General features: G+C 46.8%; 1 protein-coding gene and 1 non-coding gene across 2 annotated transcripts in view; both read right to left on the bottom strand.

Moving 5' to 3' along the window:
• RANBP1 (RAN binding protein 1) overlaps positions 1-25860 on the bottom strand; it is a 71805-nt gene that overhangs the window by 21167 nt on the left and 24778 nt on the right. Inside the window, exons 4-5 of the mRNA XM_033955423.1 lie at positions 22273-22401; positions 13192-13257 (exon numbers count right to left, since the gene is read on the bottom strand). Of these exons, the coding sequence (XP_033811314.1) occupies positions 13192-13257; positions 22273-22401 (195 nt within the window). The remainder of the gene's footprint in view (positions 1-13191; positions 13258-22272; positions 22402-25860) is intronic.
• LOC117366246 lies at positions 11826-11948 on the bottom strand. The gene has a single exon (XR_004540523.1). It is a non-coding gene; the product is annotated as a small nucleolar RNA SNORA77 (small nucleolar RNA).

The following is a 25860-nucleotide window of genomic DNA, read 5'->3' as shown; positions in this document are numbered from 1 at the left end:
CGGGCAAAATTCAAGAACATAACCGTCCCGTACCACCACCAGGACCCAACGATCGGACATGATCTCGGCCCACTTGGAAAACAAGTTGCGAAGCTGGGCACCCACGGGAACCAAAGGTGGCGCCGGCAAAGAGCCATCACAAAGGACGGGCAGCAGGAGAACCGGGGAGGAACTCCCAGCCCCCGATTGGCCCCCTGAAAGGACTGCATGCGCTAAGCCAACCGATCCCGGGGAAAAACCGGAAGCCTGGAAAAAAGCAGTCCCATGCCCCAGGCGAAACTTGCGAAATTCCCGCAAACGCCCCCGGGCAATGCCAACCCGAGACGTCGGGCGGGCACGGTCCTCAGGCAGACGGGGCACCTTAGAGTCCGTCAGAGTCTGAACCACCGTATCTAAGTCCTCTCCAAACAAAAACAACCCCCGAAAGGGAAATTTTTGGAAAGCTCAGTTCTGGACGCGGCAACCGCCAACCAAGCGCGAAGCCCAAGGTGCGGCCACCAAAAGTCCCAGACTTAGCCGCACCAAGTCACAAAGAACAACCGAGAGGAATGAAGCAGTCATCTCAATCCTCACCACCTCCTGATCCACTAAGGACCAGTCATCAGACTCACGATCCAGGACACGCTCAGACCACCGAAACACGGTGCGAGCCACCAGCCCCACACAAATAGCCGCCTGGACCCCCAAGGCAGAGACATTAAAATTATACTTAAGAAGTGTCTCTAACGTACGCTCCTCAGAGACCCTAAGAGCAGAACCGTCCATAACAGGCACGGTATGCCGCTTAGTAAGTGCCGAGACCACCGCGTCCCCCATTGGCGAAATTAAGGTAGCCCTATCCCCCTCCGGGATGGGATACCCATGAGCCAAGGTGCGCACCAACCGAAATGGCGCCCGTAGTCCACTGCGCCAGGACAAAATCCCGAAAATCCTGACGCACAGGAAAAGAGCGGGAAACAGGACAGACCACCTGAAGCAGAGGGGCCCCATACGCGAGGTCTCCGGTGGCGCAACTTCAAAAATGCAGCACCGAGACCTGCTACATCAGGTCTAAAAGCTCATCCCTCTGAATAAAAAGCGCACCACGGACGCATCTGCTCTGGAAAACGGGAAACCCGCCGCCCTGCTGCCAGCGGGCGTCCCCTCTAGAGGATCCTGGAAGCCCGCCAAAGTGGCCAGGTCCTCAAACATGCCAACACGCTCCTCCGACTACCAATTTGTAATCCAAGCCCCCCACGGGCGCTTGGATGAGAGAGGAGGAAGAAGGGACACCAAACGAAAAGAGGGAGGCAAAGCCACAGGGGGCGCAGAGGGAAACCACCCCCGAAACCCCCCAGGTGCATGTGGGACCCCCAATTGTCTGCACAAAGAAAGAAATTAAATTGGGGGCAAAAAAACCCCTGGGGGTCCCCAGGGACTACAAAAAGGTTCTTGAAGATAGGAAGTGAGGTAAGTTAAACAACTCAAACGATATAGAATCCTCACTCAACAGGATGAATCTTTCAAAAAAAGAGAACAGACCAACTTGTGACTTTCTTCATCTTTCTTTATTCAAAACTTTTCTTTTCTTTTTTCATATTATTCTTGCTCCAATGCTCAAATGCCCGACGGGACCCATTTCGCCAAACAGGCTTTATCAAGGGTTCCAGCAAGGAGCACTATGCAATATAATGAATTAAAGAGTTAATACATATATTGTCATAAATTTATATTTAACATCCTAAAAAACTGCATTTTAACTCATAAAATTATCTAAATTGAATGTGCAAAAATGCAAATCCTATAAAAATATATGTATTTAAATTCATCTGTCATTTATCTTTCAAATTCATTTTTCTCTAATAAATACATTTCTTCATAACTAATATTAATTACATAATTACATTTCTCAATTAATATTCAATAAATACCTCCCTAAACACAGACAATAGTGAAATAATATTGGAAACCAACATATTTGATAAAAACTTATTCATATAATGTCCAACTCATTTATGATATATATAGAAATTAAATAATCAAATAAACTACATATATATTAAACATTTCACTAAAAATCAATCATGAATACAAGTGCAAACTTAAATAGATAATTAATCAATAAAAATTAATTAAAACATTAATGGTGCAATAGTATGAATTCATTAGACAAAAAATGTGAGATTGCACATAGAGGACCAATTAAATTTATTTATTAAGAGTTAATGTTTTTTAAGAGAAATGGTGTTCAATGATTTATTTATTAATTGATATTTAAACACATAGGTTTTAATGGTGAATTAGGAAGTATTTATTAGATAAAAGGTGTGAGAATATATATATATGATTGATTACCTCTATTTATTAATAGCCAATTTGTTCTAAGGTAGATTGTGTTTTAAGAATATGAATAATTTTTATTAATTTTTATTGATCAATTATCTATTTAAGTTTGCACTTGTATTCATGATTGATTTTTAGTGAAATGTTTAATATATATGTAGTTAATTTGATTAATATGTTGGTTTCCAATATTATTTCACTATTGTCTGTGGTTAGGGAGGTATTTATTGAATATTAATTGAGAAATGTAATTATGTAATTAATATTAGTTATGAAGATATGTATTTATTAGAGAAAAATGAATTTGAAAGATAAATGACAGATGAATTTAAATACATATATTTTTATAGGATTTGCATTTTTGCACATTCAATTTAGATAATTTTATGAGTTAAAATGCAGTTTTTTAGGATGTTAAATATAAATTTATGACAATATATGAATTAACTCTTTAATTCATTATATTGCATAGTGCTCCTTGCTGGAACCCTTGATAAAGCCTGTTTGGCGAAACGGGTCCCGTCGGTCCCCAGGGACTCCCTGCCCCAGCAGGGGTCCCTGCTGAAACCTGCCCCTCTGTTTGTAATACAGGGGGAAGGTCACCTGAGGTTGCAGACAAAATGGAGGGGCCAGACAGAGAAAATGGCGAAGTACCCGCCAAAAATGCTCCCTCCATGGCCTGTAGTGGCTGAGAAGACTGAACAGTCCCAGCCGCTAAACAGGCAAGTCAGCATCAGCTGTCAAAAAATCAGCTGAGAGGGAATCCTTCGGGGAATCCCTCCGTGGGCGGTTGGGGAAGACCGGGCTTCCCCACTGCTCCCAGCCGACTCGCGAGGCACCATCGGCGGGGAGCTCTGGGCGCCTGCAGCCGCTGCCGACAGAGCTTCACCACCTCACCGGCCCAAACCGCCGAGTTCAGGCTCGCGGCTGGACCAAATTGTGTCCCACTCCCCCGGAGAAGGGCACAATTGCTCCATACGCGACCTAGCTAGAAACAAAGTGCCGGTTAGATGAAAAAATACAGTAAAAACAGTAAACTGACAGGGAAGCAACCCTGCAGACCAGCACTACCTCAGGATTTTTTTTTTTACAGAACAGACTCCACAGGCTCTCGAAGCAATATGCCTTGCTTGATTTAGGGGGCAAGGCTTACTGCTGAGGCTCCTCTAAAAAAATGTGGGGAGGTGGAGGAAGTGGGGGGAGGGACCCCGCTCGAGACCCGCCGGGTTTGACACCCCCGAGGTCGGACAGACCCCCAAACAGGGCCCGCCAAAGCTCTGTCCGGCCAAAAACAGGGACTAGAAACCCCCTAAACAAATTCCAACAGCCCTCCCGGGAGATGGTACAGATCACTCAACACCTGCTGGAGACTGAAAGAAGACTGATGTAAATAGAGAAGGGAGTATATTATATACTGTCCCACAGTTTTGTTTTCAGTCTCCACCTGCTGGTCATGATTGGATATATACCCAATCGTAAAGATTAACCTCTACTGGTCTGGAGAGTGCTAAAGAATTTGCCATTACTGGTTTATCCCTTTCCCAGATTATCAACAAGAGACGGTTGCCATCACCTACCCAGCTGATGCAGCCATTTTCACTTTCTTTGGAATTGAATCATTTCTTGTAGTCCATGTTTGGATTGTTCCTTTTGTCTCAGGAGCAAAGAAATGAAACAAGGGGCTAGATTCTCAAAAATTTACGTTAAAAACTGATGGGCTGCTGTCGCAGCTGTTACTGTAACAATTTTAAAAAAGTGAGTCATTCTCTAAAAAAATGCTCATGCAAATGAGGTTGGCGGAGAGTAGCGAAGATCCACTATATTTTTATGTGCCCATTGTTGGTGATAGCAATGGGCACATGCGCAGAATAAAATGAGCAAAACACCCCCCAAAACCACTGCACACAAACAAATTGAGATGCACGACAAAGTCAAGCAACCCTCCCTGGCTGTGGGGGAGATACTCCCTCCTTCCTGCTGCCAAGCAACGCCCCCTCTCTCTCCGGCAGTGGGAGAGACGCCCACTCTCTCCTGCCATGTCACACAATCACCCAACACTAACCCCTCCTCCCCTCCCGGCAGTGGGAGAGATGCCCACTCCCTCCCGCCGCCCAATAGCCCACCACCTCGGCAGTTGGAGAGATGCTCACTCCCTACCACCATCATGCAACGCACCTTTCCCCCCCCCCCCCCAAAGTCATCTTTGAAGTCTCAAAAGGCAAGACAATTTCAGGGTTGAGTTGTGGTACTTTTTTTTTTTTTTTAAACAAACAAAAGTCTTTTGGATCACCAGAATTTTTACATAAGTGTGATTTGCTACGTAGAGTTCCATAGGGCTCTGTCATCAGATTTTTTTTTTAAGTATTCAAGCATGAAACCCGCCGAGGAAAAAGCCCCCCGTGTAAATGGGAAAAAAAAAAATAAAGTTCTCACTTGAAAAAAAGAAAATTATGCAAAGCAGGAAGGCAATGCCGACTGAACGGAGTTCAGTCAAAAACAGACTTCTGTGCTCTGCAGAAAACAAAGAACTGAGAGGTACCTTAAGCCTCTTTGGGCGAGAAGGCAGTCTACCATGCACGGTGTGGATAGTCGCGATCAGTTAAAAAAACAGTTCACTTTCAGACTGTCTGTACTGGGCTTCGTGGATGACATCACCCATGTGTGAGAATATGCTGCCCGCTTGTCCTAGCATGACACCAGCCACAGAAGCCTAAGAGAACAGCTGCCTCTGAAGTTCTTCCACATCAGCTCTCAAGGCAGCCTTGCCTCTTGCTGGTCCCAGAAGTTCTCTCTGCAGTATCTGACAGGATGTTGTGCAGAGAGAAAGCTTCTGGAGCTGGCAAGAGGCGAGGCTGCCTTGAGAGACGATGTGGGAGAACTGCAAGAAGTGAAAGATGCTGGACTGCAGAGAGAAGGGAAGAGAGACACACCAGACTGCACACTGCAGGGTGGGGGGAATGCTGGACAGCATATATACTACCCCTCCCCAAGCCCGCCTCCCTTGGCCATGTCTCTTGTATGTAAGTTAAAAAGTGAGAAAAGGAGAAATTAGGTTCTTACCTGCTAATTTACTTTCTTTTAGCTTCTCCAGACCAGTAGAGGTTAACTTTACGAATGGGTATATATCTAATCATGACCAGCAGGTGGAGACTGAAAACAAAACTTTGGGACAGTATATCCTAGCCCCTCCTCTCTATTTCCCTCAGTCTGCCGAATAGCCAAGCAGAACCAAGAACTGGAAAAAAACAGAGAGAAAAAACAATACTCCGAAAGGAGTAACAAATAACATACCCAAAATGCTGTTGGAAAATGCAGAGGAGAAATTCCCGAAGGAAGAATGTCCCCACAGCTCGCCAGCTAAGCCAGCCGAGCCACAGCCACTGTTCTTCAATTCTCCCCGGCCCTAGAAAAATACTAGAACCCGCAGCAAAAAACAAAAACTGCCCGCGAAACAGCCCCAACAACAACAACAAGAGACAGGGTGGGGACCTCTACAGGTCTGGAGAAGCTAAAAGAAAGTAAATTAGCAGGTAAGAACCTAATTTCTCCTTCTTTAGCACTCTCCAGACCAGTAGAGGTTAACTTTACGAATGGGACGTACCAAAGCAGTCCCTCTCACGGGCGGGACCCCCGAAGGGCCGATACCAGTACACGCTCACCGAACACCGCGTCCCGACGCGCCTGCACATCAACCCGATAATGACGAACAAAGGAATGTAAGGAGGACCAAACCGCAGCCTTACAAATATCCACTGGAGGCACGAGCGACGACTCAGCCCAAGAAGCCGCCTGACCCCGAGTGGAATGAGCCTTGAGAAACTCCGGAATAGGCTGCTGTTTCAGAAGATAAGCGGAAGCAATCGTCTCCTTGATCCAGCGCGCAATAATAGCCTTAGAAGCGCCAGCTCCCCGACGATGACCCGCCAGGAGGACAAAGAGATGATCGGACTTCCGGAATTCCTGGGTCCGCTGCACATAAGAGCGAAGGACCCGACCGACATCCAACTTGCGCAGCTGCCGTTGCTCAGAAGAGCCCTCCCGACCACCCAAGACCGGGAGAACCACCGATTGATTGACATGAAAAGGAGAAACAACCTTCGGCAGAAAGGAAGGAACAGGCCGCAAGACGACCCGCTCCCTAGAAAACTCCAAGAAGGGAGCCCTACAAGAGAAAGCCTGCAGCTCAGAAACACGCCTAGCAGAAGTAATGGCCACCAAAAAGACCGCCTTCAAAGTAAGGTCCTTCAAAGAACAGACGTCCAAGGGCTCGAAAGGCGGACGCACCAAAACAGAGAGAACCAGATTAAGATCCCAAGAGGGAACCGAGGGCCGTAGGGGAGGCCTAAGCAACTTGGCCGCCCGCAAAAAACCGAATCACATCAGGAAGAGCCGATAAAACGCTGACCTGACACCAACCCTCGAAAGGCCGACAGGGCCGCAAGATGAACCCGGAGAGAAGACCAAGCCAGGCCTCTATCCAGGCCATCCTGCAAGAACTCTAGAATGTGAGGCAGAGAAGCGCGAAAAGAGGTCACTCCCCGCGCCCGACACCATTCCTCAAAGAGACGCCAAACCCGCACATAAGCCCGAGAGGTAGAAAGCCTCCGGGACCCCAACAGAGTAGAGATCACCTTGTCTGAATATCCCTTCTTGCTAAGGCGACCCCTTTCAAGAGCCACGCCGTAAGACAGAAGGGAGACGGGTCGAACATGGGAATGGGACCCTGCATCAGAAGGTCGTCCGAGAGAGGCAGAGGAAGAGGATCCGCTACCAGGTGCCTCACCAGATCCGCATACCACGGACGGCGAGGCCAATCCGGCGCCACCAGCACCACCAAACCCGGATGGTGAACAATGCGAAGAAGCACTCTGCCCACCAGCGGCCAAGGAGGGAACACATACAACAGCCCCTCCATTGGCCACTGCTGGACCAGAGCATCCAGACCCTCGGCCAGACCGTCCCTGCGACGACTGAAGAAGCGGGGCACTTTGGCGTTGCCACCCGTGGCCATCAGGTCCATCAGGGGCTGCCCCCAAGCCTGCACTATCAACTGAAACGCCTCGGCGCCGAGACACCACTCTCCTGGATCTAGGAAGTGACGACTGAGGAAGTCTGCCTGAACATTTTCTACTCCGGCTATATGAGAGGCCGAGAGGTCCAGCAGATGGGACTCCGCCCAAACCATGAGCAGAGCCGCCTCCTGCGCCACCTGAGTGCTCTTGGTGCCCCCCTGACGATTGACATAAGCCACCGCCGTGGCATAGTCCGACAGCACTCTGACCGACTTGCCCAGCAACAGGGAGTGGAAAGCCAACAGCGCCAGACGGACCGCTCTGGTCTCCAACACGTTGATCGACCAGGCGGCCTCCTCCGCGGACCAGGTGCCCTGAGCTGAGTGACCCAAACACTGAGCCCCCCAACCCAGGAGACTCGCATCCGTCAGGAGCACCGTCCACTGCGGGAGATCCAGACCCACCCCCTGAACCAGGTGAGGGGTCTGGAGCCACCAACGCAGACTGCAGCGCGCCAAGCCTCGCAGGGGAACCGGAACATCCATCCCGTGCCTCTGGGGAGACCACCTCCGGAGCAGAGCATACTGGAGAGGACGCATGTGGGCCCGCGCCCACCTCACCACGTCCAGGGACGCCGCCATCGACCCCAAGACCTGGAGGAAATCTCGCGCCCAAGGACACCGGGACGCCAAAAGCAGGCGAATCTGAGATTGCAATTTGCTCACCCGGCCCTCTGGGAGGAAGACCTTCCCCAAGGAGGTGTCGAACAGCACCCCTAGGTACTCCAGACGCTGAGCCGGGACCAACCGACTCTTGGAAAGGTTGACCACCCAGCCCAGCGACCGGAGAAACTCCACCACCCGAGCAGTAACCCGGGAGCTTTCCTGCAACGACTTTGCCCGAATTAACCAGTTGTCCAGGTAGGGGTGTACCAGGATGCCCTCCGACCGCAAGGCTGCCGCGACGACCACCATCACCTTGGTGAACGTCCGAGGAGCCGTGGCCAGCCCAAAGGGAAGCGCACAGAATTGATAGTGCCGACCCAAGATCGCAAAGCGCAGGAAACGCTGATGAGAGGCCCGAATGGGAACATGCAAGTAGGCCTCCGTCAGATCGAGAGAAGTGAGAAACTCCCCCGGCTGAACCGCCAGAATGACCGACCGCAGAGTTTCCATACGGAAAGAGGGAATCTTGAGAGCCCTGTTGACCCCTTTCAAATCGAGGATGGGCCGAAAAGTCCCCTCCTTCTTGGGCACCACAAAGTAAATGGAGTACCTGCCCGTGCCCCACTCTGGAGAGGGCACCGGAACAACTGCCCTGAGATCTAGCAAGCGCTGAAGGGTCTGGCGAAAAGCCTGCGTCTTCCCCGGAGTCTGACATGGAGAAGCGAGGAAAAAAATCCGGCAGAGAGCGGGCGAACTCCAGGGCATAACCGTCCCGCACCACCTCCAGGACCCACTGATCGGACGTGATCTCGGCCCATTTGGGGAAAAATTCGCGCAGCCGAGCCCCCACCGGAAGCAAAGGGGGCGCCGGCAAGGCGTCATTGTGCAGGACGGGAAGCGGGGGAACCGGCGGAGGGATTCCCTGCCCCCCGACGGGCCCCCCGAAAGGGCTGCATGCGCTGGAAGAACCGACCCCGGGAAAATCCCGGAGACTGGAAAGAAGCAGCCCCACGCCCAGGGCGATACTTGCGAAAATCCCGCAAACGCCCCCGGGCCGCACCCCCCCGAGACGCCGGGCGGGCACGGTCCTCCGGCAGACGGGGAACTTTCGAGTCCGACAGAGTCTGAATCAACTTATCCAAGTCCTCTCCAAACAAAAACGACCCCCGAAAGGGAAATTTAGTAAGCTTAGCTTTGGACGCAGCATCCGCCGCCCAAGCGCGCAGCCACAACACACGCCTTGCGGGCACGCCAAAAGCCATAGACTTAGCCGAGATCCGCACCAAGTCCTATAGAGCATCTGAGCGGAATGAGGCCGCCATCTCAATCTTCGCTACCTCCTGATCCACCAGAGACCAGTCGTCAGACTCTCGATCCAAGACCCGCTCCGCCCACCGAAACACGGCGCGAGCGACCAGTCCCCCACAAATAGCCGCCTGGACCCCAAAGGCAGAGACCTGAAAATTTTGCTTAAGGATGCTCTCCAATTTGCGCTCCTCAGAGTCCCGCAAGGCAGAACCGCCCTCAACAGGCACGGTATGCCGCTTGGAAATTGCCGAGACCACCGCATCCACGACTGGCGAAGCTAACGTAGCCCGATCCCCTTCAGGAATGGGATACAGGCGAGCCATGCTGCGCGCCAGCCGAAACGGCGTCTCCGGCGTTTTCCACTGCTCCAGAATAATATCCCGAATATCCTGATGCATAGGAAAAGAGCGGGAAACGGAACGGATCCCCCGTAACAGGGGGTCCCCCACACGCGGAGTCTCCGGCGGCGCGTCCTCAAAACGCAAAACCGAAGAAACCTGCTGAATAACGTCAGGCAGCTCATCTTTCTGAAAAAGGCGCACCACGGACGCCTCGTCACTGGAGAACGGGAAATCCGACAACCCGCCGCCAGCTTCCGTCCCCTCCAGAGAGTCCTGGAACTCCTCAGAAGGGTCCAGGTCCTCCTCCAGACCGACCCGTTCCTCCGACCACAAATTCTCGTCCCACGACACCCGCGGACGCTTGGACAAGGGAGGCGGCGGAGGGGACGTCCCGCCAGACGAGAGAGGCAAAGCCGCAGGGAGCGCGGAGGAAAACCCACCCCCCGAAACCCCCTGGGCGCAACCGGGACCCCCAGCCGCCTGAAAATAGGCTCTGCATAAAGAAAAGAAAAATTCAGGAGAAAAAACCCGCCGAGGGTCCCAAGGGACTCCCTGCCACAGCAGGGGACCCAGCAGAACCTTGCCCCTGCATAGTCAAAACAGGGGGAAGGTCACCTGAGGTGGAAGACAAAATGGAGGGGCCAGACAGAGAAGATGGCGGTTTTCCCGCCAAAAAAGCTCCCTCCATAGCCTGAAGCGGCTGAGAAACCTGAATAGTCTCAGCCGCTAAAGCAGGCAAGCCGGCATCAGCTGTCAAAAAATCAGCTGAGAGGGAATCCTCTAAAACTCGACCGTCGGCGGTTTGGGGAATCCCTCCGTGGGCGGACGGAGAAGACCGGGCTTCCCCACCGTTCCCTGCCGACTCGCGAGGCACCATCGGCGGGGAGCTCTGGGCGCCTGCAGCCGCTGCCGACGGAGCTCCACCACCTCACCGACCCAAACCGCCGAGTTCAGGCCGGCCACGAGTGCCTCGCGGCTGGACTCAAATGTGTCCTACTCCCCCGGAGAAGAGCACAATTGCTCCATACGCGACCTAGCTATAAAAAAAGTGCCGGTTACATGAAAAAATACAGTAAAATACAGTTTTCTTAAAGGGAAATAACCCTTCAGACCAGCACTACCTCAGGATTTTTTATTTTTTACAGAACAGACTCCACAGGCTCTCGAAGCAATATGCCTTGCTTGACTTAGGGGGCAAGGCTTACTGCTGAGGCTCCTCTAAAAAAATGTGGGGAGGTGGAGGAAGTGGGGGGAGGGACCCCGCTCGTGACCCGCCGGGTTTGACACCCCTGAGGTCGGACGAACCCCCAAACAGGGCCCGACCAAGCTCCGTCCGGCCAAAAACAGGGACAATAAACCCCTAAACAAATTCCAACAGCCCTACCAAGGGAGATGGGCACAGATCACTCACACCTGCTGGAGACTGAAAGAAGACTGAGGGAAATAGAGAGGAGGGGCTAGGATATACTGTCCCAAAGTTTTGTTTTCAGTCTCCACCTGCTGGTCATGATTAGATATATACCCATTCGTAAAGTTAACCTCTACTGGTCTGGAGAGTGCTAAAGAAGAGCATTTTATTACTACTAAAATTTAAGACTGCAGTGGTGAAGGACTTCTAGAGCATCCATTGGCTGGGATTGGAAGTTGGGAAGCAGGGACTTTGCTTCATTTGTATATGAACTATAGGACTGTAAACATTTGGAATTGGAGGTCGTTTGGGACTTTGGAAGTTTACTACTACTACTAAACAGACTGATGGCAGTATTAATCCATTGACAGAAAGTAACTTAGGCATAAGCTTATTTGTTTACAAAGATCCTTGCAAAATACACAACACTTGTATGGGATTTCTCTGGCTTACCCAAGTGATGTCCCATTCTGACTGTGGAGAATGCCCTATATGTGTTTTCATATGTGAGAGACTGCTATAATCCTTGATTACCATTCTAGGACTTGATTTTATGCCCCTGATGTCAAAACATGGCCTCATCAGGCTCTATTCCAATAAAATGTTGTCCACTATACTGCTGGGTACTTCTCCGATTTAGTCTGGTGCACTGGATCTACTGCCAGTAACACAAGTGAGAAAAATATTCTTAAGGTGTCAAAAATGAAACACTATGTATGACAATTTTTGATATTCATTTGAAAAAAAAGTCTAAAGTTATACCTGACTGTTCCATGTCACAATCACTTATCTATAGAAAAAGTAAGCTACTAATGTGATCATGGATCATTTATCTAGCAGACTGAAAAAGCACAGGGACTGAAAGTTGCAGTCAGGTGCAGAGTAAGTCTGCGGAAAGTAGCAGATACCTCAAGGCAAGTGTGATCATATCAAATATGGCTATTCTTATGTTCTTTGGTAGTACAGAAAGAGATAAAGAACTTCAGAGTTTACATGGTTAATATATGCTCTATTTTAAACCAAATGATTATTTCTATGTTTTCACCAGCCATGGGTTATATTCTTCCCTGGTCAAGCAATTAACACAAAGGAAAGATTAAGAATCACTGTGCAACAGGTGCTTAAAAGGGATTAGACAGATTGAGAAGTTATACTAGGCCCTAGAAAAATCAGCACAATATATTTCAGAACCAAATATAGGGCCTGTTTTACTAAGCCGCAGCAGCAGGCCCGAAGGCCACGTGGCTTTGTAAAACAGGCCCATAGTCAATACAGTGCAGAGATAAAATGAGACACGTGTCAGTACTCTGAGTTGAGTATTCTGTTACAATATTATAAACCAGCCAAATCTTTGTGCTCAAAGATTTTACACTTCCCCCTCCCTATTTGCAGTTTTGACTATTCGTGATTTTTTTCCCCAGGCTCCCCCTTGAGAATCGCTCATTGGTAGCCCGCATTAAAAACAAACAAACAAACAAAAAAAACCCCAACAACGGCCCTGGGACTTGGATCAGGGCAAGGAGGGAGGCGATCGGAGGCGAGCAACTGCCCTAGGAGCACGGAGCTTACCTGGTGGACTAGCTGCGAAGTGGGGCACTAGCGATCTTCCTACATTCCTGCCCCATGCAGAGCCGTGCTGCGAGTTCCTGTAGTCTCACGAGACTACAACAGGTCCGGGGGTGGGTCAGAGCCAGTCCAAAAGTTATTCGCGGGCCAGCTCAGCCCCTAACCCCCGAGAATAGGGAGGGAGAAGTGTACTTTTGCAAATTTCATTTCTTGGTGAACACAAAAGGAAATGTACTTTAGAGTATGCATTTTTAATAGCTGGATCCAGTGTGTGGAATCAAATTACCTCCAGCATTAAAGCAGGAGATACATTTTGCTGCATTTCAAAAAGGAGCCAACGATGTATCTGTATAGAATTGCTTATACATAAGGTGCCGCCAAAATGTGAATTTTAGATTCCTGCATCTCATTCTATGTACAGTGTAGTTTTATGTATAATGTCTTGTTTCATTCACATATGTTAAATGTAAACCTAAATTTTGAGAGCTGTGCAGGTTATAACAATTTGCACTAACATCAGATTTTACCGGAAAATAATGTAACCAGAAGTCTTGCTACAAGCTTCTTACCTTTTGTTTGTTTATTTTTCACTTCATTTCTGCATTCTTCAAATTTTACCTTGAACTTCTGTGCATCTGTTTACAAAAACAAATAAGTGTAATGATAGAAACTGTTTGCAGGAAGAACACAAGAAGTACAATTCAGCCAAGTTGAAATACTACTGCCATATACAGTGCCAAAATGAAGACCTAACCTTTATGAAGATTTTAGCTAGTTTATAGTTAGTTGCTACTTTTGAGTCTTGCAAAAAAAAACAAAACAAAAACCAACCCTTTGTATTCTAACAGTAGACACGGTGTGTCACTAGTGCAGTAAAGCTAGCAGAAGCAAGTGAAGGACATCATTTGGGCAATCTGAACTATTTTCAAATATTTACTGGGTTTACAAAAAAGGTAAGCTTACAGAAGGCAAATCCCCTTCCCAACCCCTTATTTCTTATAAAGTCCAGAGTGAAAAATAAAAGGTGAAGAGAAAGACACCGTCTATCATAGGACACTAATTTTTTTGAGACTCTCCCATATCTTCTGAATATTCAAATATACAGTACAGTACAATCATTCCATACCAGTGTTCTAAAATATAAAAAAGCTCCCCACCATTGTGTCTCAGATTTTGTCCAAAATTTGTATGCAACTAGTACAGCATTAAAAAAAAATAAAATAAAATAAAAAGTTTCCCCAAAATATCAGATCCTTAGTTGCAATAGTCACTGAGCTAGACACCTTTGTTTTACTGGGTGTTGGTAGCATCATGCACAGCAATGAATAAAATTTAATTTTTAGCTGCTCATAAAGCTGACAATTGATGAAAAAATACTAATATTTGGCAGTCCAGCACAACTTTTTATGCTAGTTTCAGCAATGCTAGTATGAGCATCATGGATGCAAAAGCCCGCTTAAAAATTTTGCTCAAAGTGTAGTCTTTTGTCATGACAGATTTTGATCAGTTTATTGGCTGATATAGCTCCAGAGCAAAAGGAGACACAGATAGATTGTGAGCCCATAGGACAGATAGGAAAAATGTTTTAAGTATCTGTATATAAACCATTTTGACTGTGGTTGTAAAACTACAAAAAGGCAGTAAACAAGTCCCAATCCCCTAACTATTATATGCTCGCACTGGACACTATACTGTCAAATTTACAGCAATTCAGGATGAATAGCTGCATCAGAATATTCCTTCAAAGTTTGCACCATTGACACAAGGGCTGAAATTTGTTAATTTTCTCAAGGTCAATTATTTAAATAATAAAAAAAAGTTTGCCCAAATCTTTTTCTAACTAATACCATCTGAAAGGGGAAATATTACTCTACAAGATTTGTTTTGCAATGCAACCCTTATTGAAATTAAAATTTGCTTAAAACTGTGAGATATTTTGTGCACAGCCCATGATATACACATCACAAAGCTAGAAAATGTATATGAAAAAGGTGTTGTGTTGATCCTTGGTGGCTTTGCCACTACTGGTTTCCAAATGAGCAAACCAGTATCCCCATTACCATAGGGGCCACGCCCAATAGTCATGCAACAGCAGCCACAGGTGTGTTTCTTTTCCACAGAATCCCAAGCCTGCATTCTCTGGCCTACTTGAACTTTCATGAGGCTTCATTAATCTATAGCTGATTAATTTCAGGGAAACTATACTGCTGATCAGATGATGTCACTGATGGAATGGACTTCCTGACTCCATTAGACTGAGAGGCCAGTTACAACAATTTCATAAAGCCCTGAAAACTCTGCTGTTCACATAAAATTTAAATGGCTTAACTATAGTATCAAAGAATTGATGATAATCCAGCTCTCTCTTTTATCCTCTCTTTCTTATGTACTCTAGTCTTAATTAACAGAGTCGAGCTCTGTTGGGAGATGATCCGGTATATAAATTGAAAACTAGATTAGATTATATGGAGCTGGAGTAACTGCAAGTATCACTTCTTGAAGGCCAGTAAAAGACTTGCTGGGTCATGCGGATGCATAAAACTTAAGGCATCTGTGTTCAGTGAAGGTTTCACGTACGTTTCCAATTCACTACTCCTACATAAATACAAGCTATATATATTGCCTTGGCTGAAGGTCTTCTATTAGAATTCCCTTTTCATCATTGTCACTAACCTTGGCTAAAAATGATGTTGCATCATTTGAAACCTTGCTTACCTGAACTGTCATTTCATCAATTGGCAAAAAGGAGAAATTGGGTCCTTACCTGCTAATTTTCTTTTTTAGTCCCTCCAGACTGGCACAGAAACGGATGGGTTTACGCTCCTCTGCCAGAAGGTGGAGACTGAGACATTGACTTTTGGCTACAGTACAAGTAGGCTGTGCAGTCCCTATTACACTCAGTTTTAATGAATAGCCTAACAGGAAAACCACTAGGCTGAAAACAATAACATCCCAACTCCACATGTACATGGAGAAGACAAAGGAAAACACTGTTGGATACCGATTAGAGCAGGAACCTTTCAGAAACGCCCTACAGTTCGCCAGCTAAACCAGCTGAACCAAAATGCCGCTGCTCTTTAAACTCCCCCAAAAAACAAACAACAAAACCCACGGAAAAACCTGTACTCTTCGCAAAAAACACCAAACAGAATGACAGGATGGGTGGGGTCTGTGCCAATCTGGAGGAACTAAAAAAAATTAGCAGGTAAGGACCTTCTCCTTCTTTAGTGTCCCTCCAGACTGGCATAGATACGGATGGGATGTACCAAAGCAGTACCCATCATGGACGGGACCCCCACGGGCCACCACAAGCACACGCTCACCAAGCATAGCGTCCCGACGCGCCTGAATGTCCACACGGTAACGTTGAAAAAAGGAATGGAGAGAAGACCAAGCCACAGCTTCACAGATATCCACCGGAGACACAAGAGAAGATTCAGCCCAAGAAGCTGATTGACCCCGAGTAGAATGAGCCTTGATGAATTCTGAACAGGCTTCTTTTGGAAAAGGTATGCCGAAATGATAGCCTCCTTGATCCAGTGCGCAATGGTAGCCTTGGAAGCACCATCCTCCTTACAAGGGCCCGCTAAGAGGACAAAAAGACAATCCGACATACGGAACTCCTGGTCTGCTGAACATAAGAGCAAAGGATCCTATGGACATCCAACTTGCGCAACTGCCTCTGTTCCAAAGAGCTCTCCCGACTACCCAAGACCGGGAGGACCACAGACTGGTTGACATGAAACGGCAAAAACCACCTTTATTTATTTATTTATATATTTATTCATTCATTCAGCCTGTCCTCTCAAAGGAGCTCAAAACAGATTACAAAGGTACATTCATAGTATACATAGGAAAAAATTAAATGAAAAACATATTTGGCTGACACAGCTTAGAAGAATTTGCAGAAAGGAGTGAACCGGCCACAGCACGACCCGCTCCCTAGAGAACTCAAGGAAGGGAGGCCTACATGAAAAGGCCTGCAGTTCTGAAATGTGTCTCACGGAAGTAATGGCCACCAAGAAAATCTTAAGAGTAATGTCCTTCAACGTACAGGCACCCAGAGGCTCAAACAGAGGATGAACGAGCATGGAGAGAACGAAATTGAGATCCCAGACAGGAACTGACGGCTGCGCTGGAGGCTGCAGCAATTTTGCAGTTCTTAAGAGCCGAATCACTTACCACGCAAGAGACCATGAAAGGAAGACAAAGCCGCAATCTGCACCCAAAGGGAAGACCAGGCAAGGCCTCATTCCAGGCCATCCTGCAGAAACTCCAGAATACAGGGGCGAAGTCACCTGAGGCTACAGAAAAATGGAGGCGATTCCTGCCAAAAATAAGCTGAACCGCCAAAAAACAGAGCTCTGAAGACCTGCAGCGGCTAAGAGGCCTAAATCACCTAGCCGCTAAAGCAGGGAAGCTGACAGCCGTACAGGAGTCCCCAGTCACTTAGGCGGTAAGGGAATCCTTTCTGCCTGACCGTCGGCAGCTGGGGAACCTCCCGCGTGGGCAGCAGGGGAAGTCCAGGCTTCCCTGCAAACAGCTACTGAGCTACTGGCCCACGAGGCACTCACGAAGGGGATCCCTGGCTGCTGGCACCCAATGCAGATGAGGATTCCCCTTTGCAGTGGCCTGCCCTGCTCGAACAGGCTGGCTGCGAGTGCTTCACGGCTGGTTCACAATGAGCACTTTTTCCCTTGCAAAAGTTCTTATTGTGCCATACGTGACCTAGATAAAATAAAAGTGCCAGTTAGCAGAAAATTACATTAACATTAAAATATAGTAAATTTAAAGGAAAAGTACCCTTTAGACCAGCACAGCCTCAGGATTTTTTTTCCCTCAGAACAGACTCCACTGACTCTCTAAGCCGGAGGCCTGACAGAGCCCACTCAAGCTCAGTCTGGCACCAAACTGGGGACTAGGAGCACTAAACAAAATTCCAACAGCCCTAACAAGGGGAGATGGGTACAGCTCACCAACACCTGCTGGAGACTGAGAGAAGACAGCTATTATGTACTATACCAAAGTTTTGGTCTCTGTCTCCACCTGCTGGTCATGATGAGCTATTACCCATCAGTGAAGCTGTACCGGTCTGGCAAGGTTGATAAAGAAACTGTGTTTAAGAAGAGCCTCCATTCTACAGTCCTGAGTGTCTCTCAGGGCCTATCTGCCTTCCACCGGTATGATATGTCTGCGTGCAATAGCCAAGACCACCGTGTTAACCACAGGAGACTTAAAAGTATCTCTATCCCCATCTGGAATGGGGTAGTCTGGCCATGGACCGCACCAAAACGAAAAGGCACGTCCAGAACTTTCCACTGAGAATGCACTACATCCTGAATAGCCTGATAAGAACATAACATAAGAATTGCTGCTGCTGGGTCAGACCAGTGATCCATCATGCCCAGCAGTCCACTCACACGGCAGCCCCCAGGTCAAAGACCAGTGCTCTAAATGAGTCCAGCTTCACCTGCTAATGTTCCAGTTTAGCAGGAACTTGTCCAACTTTGTCTTGAATCCCTGAAGGGTGGTTTTCCCCTATAACAGACTCCGGAAGAACGTTCCAGTTTTCTACCACTCTCTGCGTGAAGAAGAACTGCCTTACGTTTATACGGAATCTATCTCCTTTTAACTTTAGAGAGAGTGCCCTCTCGTTCTCTCTACCTTGGAGAGGGTGAACAACCTGTCTTTATCTACTAAGTCTATTCCCTTCATTAACTTGAATGTTTCGATCATGTCCCCTCTCAGTCTCCTCTTCTCAAAGGAAAAGAGGCCCAGTTTCTCCAATCTCTCACTGTACGGCAACTCCTCCAGCCCTTTAACCATTTTAGTCGCTCTTCTCTGGACCCTTGCGAGTAGTACTGTGTCCTCCTTCATTTATGGTGACCAGCGCTGGACGCAGTACTCCAGGTGAGGGCGTACGATGGCCCAATAAGCGGCATGATAACCTTCTCCGATCTGTTTGTGATCCCCTTCTTAAATCATTCCTATCATTCTGTTGGCCCTTTTTGCCACCATCGCACATTGCGCGGACAGCTTCATTGACTTGTCAAGTTTCAAGTTTATTTAAAATTTACTATACTGCCTACTCAAGACTTCTAGGCGGTGTACAAACATGTCATAATAATATACCAGTAAAAGTATAATTTAATTTAAAACAGACCAAGGCAGAAGAACAATTCAAGGACAAAGACAAACAAGAACAAGAGGAAAGAAGGGATAGGAACTCCAATTATTAGAGAGAAAAGAAAACACTTAAAGGTAAAAACATAGGGTTGGGGAAATGATAATAAAAGATGTGTCTTTAGCATTTCCTGGGAGGTATCTCCAAGTACCGCCTCAGACATCCTGTATTCGTGCATGAGATTTTTGTTACTGACATGCATCACTTTACACTTATCCACGTTGAACCTCATTTGCCATGTCGATGCCCATTTCTCGAGCTTGATTATGTCACATTGCAGATCTTCGCAATCCCCCTGTGTCTTCACTACTCTGAATAACTTCGTATTGTCCGCAAATTTAAATCACCTCACTCGTCGTACCAATGTCCAGATCATTTATAAAAATGCATAGGGAAAGAGTGGGATGCTGACCTCTAAGAAGAGGGTCCACCACACGATGGAAATCCTTATTAGAGAATGACATGGGGAAAAATATTTGTCCCCGGACTACTGTCCCCTTCACCGCAGTCCCATCCACCCTTCCCTCTCGTCACCTCACTGCCCTTCAGCGGCCCAAGAATCTCCCTCCCCCTTATCTTCGCGGTGCTTTAGTAAAGAAAACTTACTGAAACCTGCCTGCCTGCAGTTGCGTGCGTGTAGGCGGAAGCTTCTCCTCTGATGCAACCAGAAAGTTTCTTTATTAAAGCTCCGCGAAGGTAAGGGGGAGGGAGGGAGATAGATTTGGCCGTAGTTAGGGAGGGAGGGAAGTGACTGCACGCCTTCCCTTCCTTAATTGCGGGGACACGAGGCGGTGGATGGCCTTGTCCCCATGCCCACAATGAGCACTTTTTCCCACCTACCATTTTGGTGGGTAACTGCCACCGTGTCATTCTCTAATCCTTAGCTTCCTCTTCAAAATTTAAAACAGAAGACACTTGAAGTATGAGCTCCTGAAACTCTTCTCGAGCTCCTGAAACTCTTCTCGATGAAAAATGCACACAACAGATGCATCCTCGCTGACCGGCACCTCTGAAAAATCTCCATCCAAATCATCAGACTCGCCTAATGGATCTGAAAGGTTCTCTTCAAGATCCAAGTCCTCATCCGGAGAAAACTAATCAACCAATAAATAATCCTCATCCCAAGACACCCATGGCTGCTTGGTTGGCTGAGGGGACTAGACAGAGGCAGAAATAGCAAAAGACTGAACGGGGGTGGCTGTGGAAGGGAAATACCCCCAGACGACCCTGCGACTCCCAGAACTGAAGCAGGACCCCCAACCACCTGTAAATAAGCCTTGCACATGGCCAACATAAAATCAGGGCTAAACAACCCCGGCAGCAATACAGAATGCAGAGCAGGAGTAGAAGATAAATATTTAAGACCTATTCCTGCCATTCCAAGACAGGAGAAGGGTCACCTGAGGCCGTGGGCAAAAATGGATGCACTTCCTGCCAAAACTGAGGGAAGGGCCGTTGCCAAACTGGCACCTGAAAGCATACGTGGCACTGAAGCCAGACTTGATCCCACCCCAACAGAAAAACTGCCAGCCGTCCCAGCAGCCATAGAAAGGGAATCTCCTCCGTGAATGGCAGGGGAAGCCCGGGCTTCTCCAGTGCCTCCCACCAACGAGCGGTACTGTGTGAAGGAGAACCCAGCATACCGACACCCAAAGCTGGGACATTTTGTGCACTTGCCAACTGCTTCTACTGATCATCGCCCACAATCAATGCACTTTTTAGAAGCGCTCATAATGAAAACACCAAAAACCCACACACAACAATGCCTTATAAATAAATAAGGGGGACCACAGACTTGGTACTCTATATTGTATGAGTGATTAATTTTTTTTTTTTTTTTTTTTAAACTTCTCACAGCTCACCAACTGTCTCAAGTTAGAGCAGACCCCACTGGCACTCTAAACTGTAGTCAGTGTCGGTATAGGTGGCAAGGCGTTCAGCTGAGGCTCCTCTAAAGCCAGAAAACAACCTGGGGAGGTGGGGGAAATGGGGGGAGGGACTCGACCCTTCTGAGTGTGACACCCCCGAGGTTGGTAGGACTCCTGAGAGGTTCCCCCAAGCTCAGTCTGGACAGCAAAAAGGACAAGGAAGATTCACTAACCAGATCCAACAGGCCTTAACAAACCTCAGCACAAACTGCAAACAGACCACTCCACCTGCTAGAGACGGAGAGAAAAAAAAAAAAAAGAGTGTAATAGGGACTGCACAGCCTACTTGTACTGTAATCAATGTCTCAGTCTCCTGGCAGAGGAGCATAAACCCATACGTTTCTGTGCCAGTCTGGAGGGATGCTAAAGAAATGATGATTTTATCTTGTTCCTGCTAGAGAGTGTGGCCATGCTGGAATCTTTCCTCTTGCAATGTTCTTGTTTACTCTTTGCTGATGAAAGCAAGTTTAACTCCATGAATACTTTTATTGCAAAAGTGAAAAAGATATTTAGGTACGAGAATCTGGCATTCAAGCTTGCTCTAGTTGCTAAGCATTTTGTTGTACCTCCAATGCCATCACATGGTGAGTTACCATGACTTAGTAACATAGTAGATGACGGCAGATAAAGACCCGAATGGTCCATCCAGTCTGTCCAACCTGATTCAATTTAAATTTTTTCTTCTTAGCTATTTCTGGGCAAGAATCCAAAGCTTTACCCTGTACTGTGCTTGGGTTCCTACTGCTGAAATCTCTGTTAAAACCTACTCCAGCCCATCTACATCCTCCCAGCCATTGAAGCCCTCCCCAGTCCATCCTCCACCAAACGGCCATATTCAGACACAGACCAAATGGCCACCCAGCCCATCCTCCACCAAACGGCCATATACAGACACCGACCATGCAAGTCTGCCCAGTTCTGGCCTTAGTTCAATTTTTAATATTGTAGCAAAAAAATTCAGCACTCATTCCAAAATCTCTTATGATGGAACAGATTAGGAAAATTATTGAAATTTTTGTATTGAGCACTAGAGCCATCACTAAAGTAGTGGATGTGGTATCCCAAACTCTGAGGTGAATTTATACATTTGAAACAGTGACATTGCAAAACCAAAAGGCATGTATCTTGTACAGTAAAATTCTCTCTTTCAAACAGCGTTGATTTTAGAAAAATATAGGCAGACTTTTTTCTTTATTATTATTGATTCTGAAAATTGATGAATTTCAGCCCCTGTGTCAAAGATGCCAACTTTGAAGAAATGTTACGATGCAGCTATTCATGCAGAATTGCTGCAAATTTGAGTGTGTAGTGTCCAATGCAAGGATAATCTATGAAACAAATCTGAAGTCTCTATTTACTCTTGCTCTGGACAATAAACTAGTGTTTGCCAGACTGGGTCCTCATAGTAAACAACCCATGGGCAGTTTTGCTACTCATCTCCTTTTCATGGGTAGTAAAGTAGTACATAAAAAGCCACAAATCTTTGGGAAATCCTCTAATTATTTCATACTCTGCATTTTTATTGTCATATCACTCACTTTCTGCATTTAGAAAACGAATTGCCAAAAGTTCAGGTTTTGGGGCTTCATCTGCATAGTCAGCATACGTGTTCCACACCCACGCTCGATCACTTCCAGCATTTGGCTTCAATTCCATTAGAGGTGTAACTGGGACAGAAAGCAAAGAGATGAGCTATTGTGACACAAAAAAACATTAACATCCCATTCATGATCTTCACTGTAACCAGAACACAGCTCAGCTTCTTGCTGTACTGACATGAGTCCTACACCCTCTAAGTACAGCCAATAATTGTTTGCCATAAAGTTCATTTAACAAAGAATTATTCCCATTAATAAAAACTGTTTGAAAATAAAGAATTATTCCAAATAAAAAACAAAACAAATCAGCAGCAGCCATTGGGGGGGAGGGGAAAGGGGAAGACCAGTGTAGAGAACAAAGTATTACATGGCAGATATTTGGGAACAGATGGCAAATATGCTTAACACTTTAGTAACAAAAAAAAAAAAAGAAAAAGGAGAAGACATCCCAAATAGCAGGTAATATCTCTTCAAAAATTGACAAGGACAGAAATTAAATTTTAAAAAAACTAAACGAGAAAATGAATGGGCACTCCCAAACCTGAGTTTCAATGCTTCTCTCAATGAATGCCTGGGCTTCCCATTCTCACCTTTACATATGGAGTCTGACTATACAGTTGAAGCCAATTGAGAAAGACAATATTTGTGAAAAGGGAGGGTGGGAGGGGGCTTAATATATGTATTAAAAATAATAATAGGAAAGAATTTCAAGTGATGTATATGATTCAACTAATGTATTATTGTACACTTGATGTAAGATGAAAAAATGAATAAAGAATTTGAAAAAGACAAAACCAAAAATCCCAGAAGTCCTGAAAAAGGTTGCAGTGGAAGATGGTCAAAGCCAGGCAGACATTCCAAGCAATGTCCACCCACCAAGATTATTTCACGCATCACCACACCAAAAGGCATGTAGGTCATATAAACCAACCACCCCTGGCCAGTTCCTCCATGCAAAAATACTATTGGCCACTGAGATCAAGGCCACAAAGCAGACGACAGCAGGGAAAGAACCACAGGTGAACAAGCCACACCACGGGAAGCTGTTGTAAAGGCAGCAGAACAAATGGGCATGAAATCTGATATATGGCCATCTTCCCAAGACAATAACAGAAAGCAAATGGCTAGGAAGGCACCTGTGCCTCCGAGCTCTCTGACAGCTATGAGCAGGCAGGGAATGAAAAAAGGAGTCTAAAAGACCCAGTGAGAGGCAGAGGCCAGATGGCAACCAGGAACCAAAGAGCGAAAAAGAACTGAGAGCTGCCAAGTCCGAGAGAGGAGCTCAGAGAAACTTACATGCCAAGAATAACCAGGCAACGGACCAAGGCATAGGCCCCCCTCCCCCAAGACAGATTCCTAAAAGCATACTACGAAGGGGTAGCTAGGGAGGTGAAACCCTGGTCCAGCCTCTTATGAGCAGAGAGACCATAAGCAGACACATGAAAAAGTAGAGGCTTAGCCCAGAGCAAATTTGCTGCTCTGCTCCATAGCAGGACCACCTGCCATATGTCTGCCCCCCTAGCAGAGACCAGGCCATAAGAGATCATGAGAACGGAATGTCACCGAAACTGCTCTGGCCAGTCTAAAGAACCCACTAGCATAACACCTTGACAGCAGCGCTGCCGTACCATATCCTAGATGCAAAACAAACAAGTCACCAACTTGAGCACAACCAGCACTAAGAGTGCAGGAGATATGTATAGATACCCCCAGGATACTTCAATGCGATAGCCACTGCCTCTATTCTTGTCAAGGCTGGACCGAAGAAACAAGGTGTCTTAATTGTCAGGTCTTATTGAGGCAGGAAGCAGGCAAATTCACAACTGACAAGGTGGGCTTCAGGAATAGAGAATACGTCTACTAGAAAGAAGATTAACAAGGTAAGAACCTAATCTTTCCTTCTAGTATGAAAGAAACTATTTCTGAACACTCAAGAAGTTAACAAAGCAGACCCTTAAGCTTAGGAAGAGACAGATGAGCCTGCTGCCAGAATCAAAGATCCAAATTTGGAGTCCTATCTGGTGGTGTCTACTATAGATCTGTTCTGAGGAAACTGTGGAGGATTCAGCCCACAAGGAAGCAACGCCTTTCATGGAATGCACCTTCACAGATATAATAACAACAACTTTATTTTTGTATACCGCAGGTGGATGATTTCCACTTTTAATATAGGAAGAAATAGCCATACGAATTTGCCTTGAAAATCGTTGCTTTTGATGCTGGCCAACCTTTACGGGCTGCTCCAGCCAGCATAAACGGATGATCTGACAATCAAAATTTGTTCGCAACTTCTAAATACTGCAGTAAAAGCCTGCACACATCCAATGATTTTAACACCCAATCATGTTTTCTCAAACCAGAGGGTGTGAAGGCAGGCAAGTGTACTTCCTGTTTGATGTGGAAGCTGGAAATGGTCTCAACCATTAATCCCAGAACTTGCAAGTGCTGCCAGGCCGTCAGAACAGGTTTGCTCTTAAACTTCCATATCTGATGCAGATGCTCTTCTCTGCAGGTTTCCAGAAAGAATACTGTTTTCCTCAGTCTCGAACTGGACTCCCAAGTATTCCAGGCTCTGCATTGGTTCTAGGTGACTCTTCCTAGACCACCCAGCTGAGCTTCTGCAGCAACTGGATCACCCGCTGAACTGCTAGTCTGCCCTCAGATTTGGACTGGGTTCTGATTAGCCAATCATCCAGGTACAGATAGACTTGTATGCCCATCCTGCGTAGATGAGCTACAACCATCACCTTGGTGAAGGTCCGTGGCCAACTTGAAGGGTAAAGCTGCGAACTGGAAGTGTTGCTCCAACACACTGAACTGCAACTACTTCCTGTGATCTGGAAAAATAAGAATGTGCAGATAGCTATAAAGAAGCATGATGCCAAGCCCATGGCAGAGCGGTATCCTGAAGATTGAGGGCAACTGACCTCTCCAAATCTTTGTGTAGAGTTCTTAAATGATCTCTAGCCCAAAGCTCCCCCCACTCTCACAAACTGGCAGTCGTGCCTTTGGATGTCCGAAAATTACCCTGACCAGGGGGCTCAAGATCTGCTATCTGGCAAGGATGTTGGCTTAAGTCCTACACGCTGGCCAAAGGTTCATCTAGGCCTTTCCCAAAAAGCAATTGTTCCTTGAATGGCAGTTTATTCAAGGTCGCCTTTGAGGAGGAATCCTCTGCCCACTCCCTGATCTATAGCATCCTTCGGGCAGAAATGGAGTAAGCTGACATTTTGCTCATGACTCTGAAAAGGTCATACAGAGCTTCAGCCACATAATCCACCCCAGATATTAAAAACTAGACATCTTTGGCCACGATGGTGTCCGGATCGCAGCACAATTTAAGAGTAGCAAGCTCAGGTGACAAAAGAAGCACCGTGGCTGCTTTCAAAGCAGAGGCTGCAGTCTCAGAGACTTTTGTGCACAAAATCAAATTTGCGGTCCTGGGCATCTTTCAATACCATGCCGTCTTCACTGGGAACGGAGGTATGTTTGGTATCCTGCACCACCAGTGAATCCACCTTTGCGAAA

This window comes from Geotrypetes seraphini, chromosome 8 (genome assembly GCF_902459505.1).
Source record: "Geotrypetes seraphini chromosome 8, aGeoSer1.1, whole genome shotgun sequence".
Taxonomy (NCBI): domain Eukaryota; kingdom Metazoa; phylum Chordata; class Amphibia; order Gymnophiona; family Dermophiidae; genus Geotrypetes; species Geotrypetes seraphini.
Note: the sequence above shows the minus strand (reverse complement) of the source record. Positions and strands in the feature narration are given on the sequence as shown.